At 53.9% G+C, this 6550-nt stretch overlaps 1 protein-coding gene across 1 annotated transcript in view; it reads right to left on the bottom strand.

Moving 5' to 3' along the window:
* Positions 1-294: 294 nt before the first annotated feature.
* The window catches only part of LOC108448788, an 18978-nt gene continuing 12722 nt past the window's right edge, over positions 295-6550 (bottom strand). The window contains exons 2-4 of the mRNA XM_017742875.1: positions 3599-3676; positions 2950-3187; positions 295-2817 (exon numbers count right to left, since the gene is read on the bottom strand). Coding sequence (XP_017598364.1) covers positions 2805-2817; positions 2950-3187; positions 3599-3676 — 329 coding nt within the window. The 3' untranslated portion in view covers positions 295-2804. The remainder of the gene's footprint in view (positions 2818-2949; positions 3188-3598; positions 3677-6550) is intronic.

Below are 6550 nucleotides of genomic sequence, written 5' to 3'. Positions count from 1 at the left end.
TTTGCAATTACAGAATGCAAGTCATGTTCAGCATTTTATGAAACTGCTTTTCTTGGCAGGGCCCGTCTCTCTCTTATTGTAAAAAATAACTTTCAAATCAAAGCATTAAATCAAGGCACAAACGCTGGGAAGGACGCGGGGCTGAGGCTGGAAAGTTCCAGCGCCGGAGCTTGGAAGAGAGCTGAGCTGAGCTGGTTTCTGGTGCGGGAACGACAGTGGCAAATCAGGGGGAAAGAATGCGGAACAGTCTCGGCTGAGGAACGCCTAATCCCCTTATTGTAAAAAATAACTTTCAAATCAAAGCATTAAATCAAGGCACAAACGCTGGGAAGGACGCGGGGCTGAGGCTGGAAAGTTCCAGCGCCGGAGCTTGGAAGAGAGCTGAGCTGAGCTGGTTTCTGGTGCGGGAACGACAGTGGCAAATCAGGGGGAAAGAATGCGGAACAGTCTCGGCTGAGGAACGCCTAATCCCACCATCATGGATTTAAATCCCACAATCGCCTCGTTACAACCCCCCGCGGGGCAGGGGGAGCGAGCCTGGAGAAAACACCTCCCGGTGGATTCTGAACAGTCCTGCCCCGGCTTGGGCTGGAGCTGCTGCGGCAGCAGCTGCGGGGAATTGCTTTCAGGCCTTTCCAAGCTTTAGGTCTCAGCTGCCAAAGGCGCTCTGACCCCTTTCTTCCTCCTCATCTGGAGGGTGGGGAGGGGAGCGCAGGGAATTTGGGAGCACTGACCCCACCGTGGACTCACAGCGCTGAGCCGGGGCAGGACCCTGTTTGTGAGCAGCTGGGTCCCTGGAGGAGAGGGCAAGGTGTGCTCAGCAGGCAGCGGCTGGTCGTGGAGACACTGCCTGTGCTGGAAAGAACAGGGAAATTCCCTTGGAAACCTTCCCTGGGATTTACAGGGAGTGCATTTCTCCCTGAGCGGGTGAGCCGGCCTTGCTGGGGCTCCCCTTGCTGGGTGATTTCACTTCCCAGACTGTCAAGTCACATCGAATCCTCCAAGGTCAGGGAGAACCCTCAATGCCGGATCCTGACGGAAGCTTTCATTTGTGTCGCTCCCGAGCCAGCAGACCTGGTCCAACCTGTGCTCCGGGTGGCACCTGAAATGCGTCAGCCCCGGCCGTGTTAATGAGCGCAGGGACTAATGAGCTCCAGGACTAATGAGCGCAGAGACGCGACGCCCTCCCACCTGCCGGGAGCCCGCCCGCATTCCTGGCTGGGCAGGACATTCCCTCAGGTTTCGGGGCTGTGGATGTTCCTCTCCAGCCATTCCCACCCCGCTGCCGTGCGCGGTTAAGGCAGGGAGGCTCCGCGCCGGTGCCCAGCGCCGCATCCCGGCCTTGGGATAAGCACTTTTTCATCTGTCTCCACATTTATTTCTTCCTGACGAGGAGCTTTGGCATGGGATAGTGGGAGAGCTGTGAGATGCTGGGTTTGATGGATCCAGACTGGATTTGGATGCCAGAAGCCCCTCGGCAGCATCGCTCTCTCCAAGTGCCAGCCGTGCTGCGGGCATTGAACCACAGGGGCTTTCGTGCAGGACACCAGGGTGCTGCCAGCATCCCACCATCCCAGTTTCGCAGCTTCCCAGCGCTCCACCGGTCCCAGCTTCCATAATACTTTTCAACAGCTGCTTCATTTACCATAGGATAAGGAAAGGGAGAGCACATCTGGCAGAGGCACAGGGAGGCAGGAACCAGAAGCCGAGGGAGGGTTGAAGTTGGCCAAGGAGTCTTAAAACTCCCAGCAGTTGGAGTCGGGAGCGCCATTCCTGTGGACCCTGCCGCCGGCTTGGGCCCCTTTTGGATGCTCTTCCCGGGATGCAGGTGCATGGTGTTAAGAGATCATTTCCTGCCTGCACCGCAGCTCCAGGGATGGATTTACCACTGGGCTCACTTCACCCTGCTTTGCTCTCTTCATCCCTTTTTTTTTTTCTTTCCTCGACTCCTCCTTTATTCCCTAAAAGCCGGGCAGAACTGCTGCAGCCTCAGGACCATCCTGGTCAGCGGGAAAAGCCAGCTGCTCTCCCAAAGCCACGAATCTCACCGAGGGAGGAGACAAACAGTTCAGCAAGGGGCTTTTGCAAGAGCTAAGGAGCTGAAGGAATATTAGGAAACGCAAAAGGCAGAGCAAGGCGAAGGAGGGAGGGAACACACTGGAAAACAGGGATAATTCTCCCTGAAAAGGATTTAATTGCCAGTCACACTGAGGTGCTCAGCTAAACCAGCCTGCAGTGGGGAGCTCATTCCAAACACAGGCAGGGACTGCTGGAGCTGCCAAAGTGCAATTAAGCCCAGGCTCAAAGAAAACCCTCCCTAATTGCACAAGTGGAGGGAAAGGGAGAGATTTCCCCTCTGCTCCAGCTTGCCTTTTTTTTTCCCCGGATGAGGGCGAATCCTTCACAAAATAGGTGCCTTGGACAACTTTGCTCACGAAATCCATGAACTCAAACATCAGCAGAGTCTCTGGCTTCCACTGCGCAGTGAATTCCCGCACTCACCTGCTGGGACAGGGAAGACCATTGCTACTCCCAAAGAGAACTTGGGATATTATAAAGATTTATAAAATAAAATAGTGATTAACTTCTATGTCAGATGGATAAAAGTCAGTGCAGTCACACTCCGGTCACAGACTCCAGCCACACACTCCAGGGTTTTTGCTTTCCCTCGGATTTAACTCCCTCCAGTGCCTTCAGTTCTCCTGTTGGGAACTACTTTCATTCCTCATTAGCCAGACATTTGGAATGCTCAGGCCCGGTCACTTGTCTGCAATAACATCTCAGCATTGCAACAGCAGAGTGGTTTAACAGGAGGATCTGGTGGAAAACAAGGAATCATGAATAGCAAGAGATCCTATCTGATTTTATATCCCACTGCAATTTAGGGCAGAGGTTAAAAACTACATTAGGAAGGAATAAATATATTTCATTTTTTCCAGTAAAACTCACCTGAGTGCTCTGTGTGTGCAGCAGTGCAGGAAGGGGTCATCCCAACTTCCTGTTTTTTCCGGGGAAATCTGTGTGATGCAAAATCCCAAAGCATCTCCATGGCTTTTGGAGATGTTAATCTGTCTGTGTGCCCTTCCCACCCGGGAAAGAACATTTCCCAGCACTTCCCTTGGAGAAGGGGACGGGGCCAGGAGCCCTCCCTGCCTTGCTGAGCTCCAGGGAGCAGGACCAGACCAACCTGCAACGAGGGAGAGGGGCGGATTAGTGCTCCATGACCTCTGGAATGTCGTATTCCTGTGGGCTCAGCCTCTCTCTGTCAGCAAAGGTTCCAGGCTTAGTGACAAAGAAGTTATGCTCCCAGGAATGCAAAATTTGGGATTTTCAAGCACCAAGAGATATTTCTCCCACATTGGATAGCAGTTCCTCCACACAATAATCATGGATTTAACCCCAGACAGGTTTGGGTTGGGAGGGACCTTAAGGCCCATCGTCTTCCACCCCCAGCCATGGGCAGGAACACCTTCCACTAGCCCAGGTTGCTCCAAGCCCCATCCAGCCTGGCCTGGGACAATTCCAGGGATGAGGTAGCCAAGAAATCAGTGCTGGCACACGGTGACAGAGCATTGGGAAGGACATCACTGCCACTCACCTGTCCCGGTGCCACACCCCAGACCTGCACCCACCACGGGGGAGGACCACAAGCCAAGGCTGCCTGGATGCTTTTCTCCTGAAATTACAAAACCAGGATGCAATGAAAACCAACCCCCCAATCACTCAGTGCTGCACAAACCGAGGGCAGCACCCACCTGATTCCCAAATGTCTCCCTGCACGCAGCCGGTGATGCAAAGCCAAACCTGCAATTCCAAGGCTTTAAGTTTTAAACATGGCTTTCTCCAGCTTCCAGTCGGAGCTTCCTGCAGCTGCAGGAATCACAGCCTTGGAGTCTGGGGAGATGCTGGGAGAGCCTTTTCCTTTGGGAGATGTTCCTACAGCACCATCCAACTTCCAAACCGAAGAACTCATCTCCCATTCCTCCCCAGAAAAGCTGCTCCCACTGAAGTCCAGCACCAAAGCAGGGCTGAGGCAACGAGGAGAGTCTCCCTTGCTGTCACACGTCCTTCCTTGGCACTGCCATCAGCCCTTGGGTGCGGTCCAGGGACCGCCCAGAGCTGTCACTGGCACCAGGTGCTCCTTCTCAGTCACTGCTCAGGGGAGATCATTGTGGCCAGAGCGGAAAAGCTTCCAGCAAGGATTTGGGGCTGTATTCTGTACACACGTTCTGAGTGTTTATACTGGGCTGGAGAGGGAGGATTAAACAGGGGGCTGTGGGACGTTCCTTGAGGATCTCATCCCTAAAAAGATGCTGAGACACCGAGAAGGATGGAAGGGGAGGCTGTAATGACCCAGAGGTTGGAGGAATCGAGAGGCTGGAGAAATGCAGGCAGAAAGGTTTTAAGAGCAGCATCTGCCTATTCCAAGCAAGCAGCAGCTAAAGGGAGGGATGACAGCATCCTGCAAATAGCTGGAATCCATAAACACTGCGGAGCAGGGAGGCTGCTCACAGCACAGGGTTCATGTGAACAAAGCAGAACTTCAGCGGAATACGGCTGAACTTCCCTGCAGTGAAGTCAGGCTGAGATCCCATCCCCCAGAGGGAGAGCCGCAGGAGAGGGGGATTTAGGGAGTTTGTCCGTCTTTGGTGCAGGATTTGGCCATGGGAAAAGGCCTCTGTGCCTTGGAAAGGAGACTGAGGGTCAGGGAGGGGGCTGAGGGGGCTCGGGGGTGCTCCAGATCTCCAGCAGGAGGTGGAGGGGGGTTTGTGACTGAGGTTTTCGCTTAAGGAGGTGGCATCAGGTGACACCATCGCTGCACTGGATGGAGGGATGCTGTATTCCCGCTGAAAATCCACTGAATCCCGGGATGGTTTGGGTCCGAAGGGATCTTAAGGCTCATCCTGTTCCATCCCCTGCCATGAGCAAGGACACCTTCCCCTATCCCAGGTTGCTCCAAGCCCCGTCCAGCCTGGCCTGGGACACTTCCAGGGGTGGGGCAGCCGCAGCTGCTCTGGGCACGCTGTGCCGTGTTTTAGCACGCTCCCAGTAAAAAGTTCCCCTGCAATTCCCTAGAAATCTCCACTTCCGGGGCACGTCCTGCGTTTCTTTGCCTTTCGTGCAAGGACGAAGTTAAGCCTTGCAGGGAACCTTCGCTCCTGGCTGGGCATTCCCAACATCCCCGTCCCTTCCCGCTCCATGGAAGGCAAAAGCCCGATGACAGCTTTTACGAGCCATCAAGAGCTCCTTTTTTCCTCCCTTCCCGCAAACTTTCTTTTCATAAAAAGGTGTGAAAAGCCCGATTATCGTCGCCTCTTCAGCCTCCTGAGGGCTTTGCTCCGAATTGCCACCAGTTCCCTGGATGTGAAAGGGCGAAGGGCAGAGCCGGGGGCAGGAGGACCTGGAGGACGACGTGACCCTGTTCTTTCTCTCTTCCGCTGACTTTTTCCATTTTCAGCCCCAAAAACTTGAATAAATTACGAGTTCAATTCAAAAAACGTAGAAAAGAAGACTTTGCACACTTGGATTAGAGAACCGCCACCACTTCCAGAGGTGATCGATAGAAATTAGAATTGGAACAAACACCAATCCAACAGCAAATCCACCTGAGCCCTCGCTGGGTTTTTCTTTGGTTTGGCAATCCCAAACTCTCCAAGCCCCATTAAATGCAGACACCAATACTGAGACAGAGCCACTGATGGCACCAGGGAGGGATTTGGGGCCATTTCGGCCCCAATTAAATAAATAGAGGGAAGGCAGAGAGTCATAAGCAGGTCATAAAAAAGGCATCAAATGATGTTTTTATTGTTAACGCTACCAGGAACATCCTGTTCATCCCAGCACCAGCTCTGCTCCCTGATGAGGCAGGGGTTGTTGGAGAGGGGGACAGCTGCTGTCTTTCACAGTTAATGACAAAGATGAGTTAAGAATTAATCAGGTAAAAGGAAGGATGTGAAAACAATCAGGGCCAGGAACTACGAAATTTGTCCCTTAGAAGAAGTTAAACTGGCTACTGGAACTTGTCAGAGACCCAACACATACAGCCCTACACGGATCCACAGCTCCCAAAATGGGAATTTTCAGCTCATTTTCTGATATGTGAGTGTACGGGATGGATTAAACTGAAATTAGGGAATGTACAGGATAGATTAAACCGAAATCAGGCTGCACCTCCAGGAAAGCTCAAGGAAGGCAGGAGAAAACTGCTCCCTCAGGCCCTGCCCAGTGGGAGACGCTGGAGGAGGCAGCTCCTGGAGGGGAGGAGATGGACTTTTCCCTCTGGAGGGGGGGGGTGACAATCCAGACCCCGGCTGGCCCCCCCGTGCCCCGCCTCCCCCGCTGCCACAGGCACAGAACTGCAGGAGAGAGGGGTCTCAGCCTCCGAAGGCTCTTGGGGTATCCACCCTCCTTCAGGAGCAGCCTCTGCAGGGATGCCAGTGCTCCTTACTCGGGTGCGATATCCCGGGAGCTGTGTCCCGTCCCGCCCCATCCCATCCCAGCCCCAGGGAGGAGTTGCCTGCGGATCCTTCCCCAGCCGCTGCGGGCGGTG

Source organism: Corvus brachyrhynchos, unplaced genomic scaffold (assembly GCF_000691975.1).
Source record: "Corvus brachyrhynchos isolate BGI_N302 unplaced genomic scaffold, ASM69197v1 scaffold220, whole genome shotgun sequence".
Lineage (NCBI taxonomy): Eukaryota > Metazoa > Chordata > Aves > Passeriformes > Corvidae > Corvus > Corvus brachyrhynchos.
Note: the sequence above shows the minus strand (reverse complement) of the source record. Positions and strands in the feature narration are given on the sequence as shown.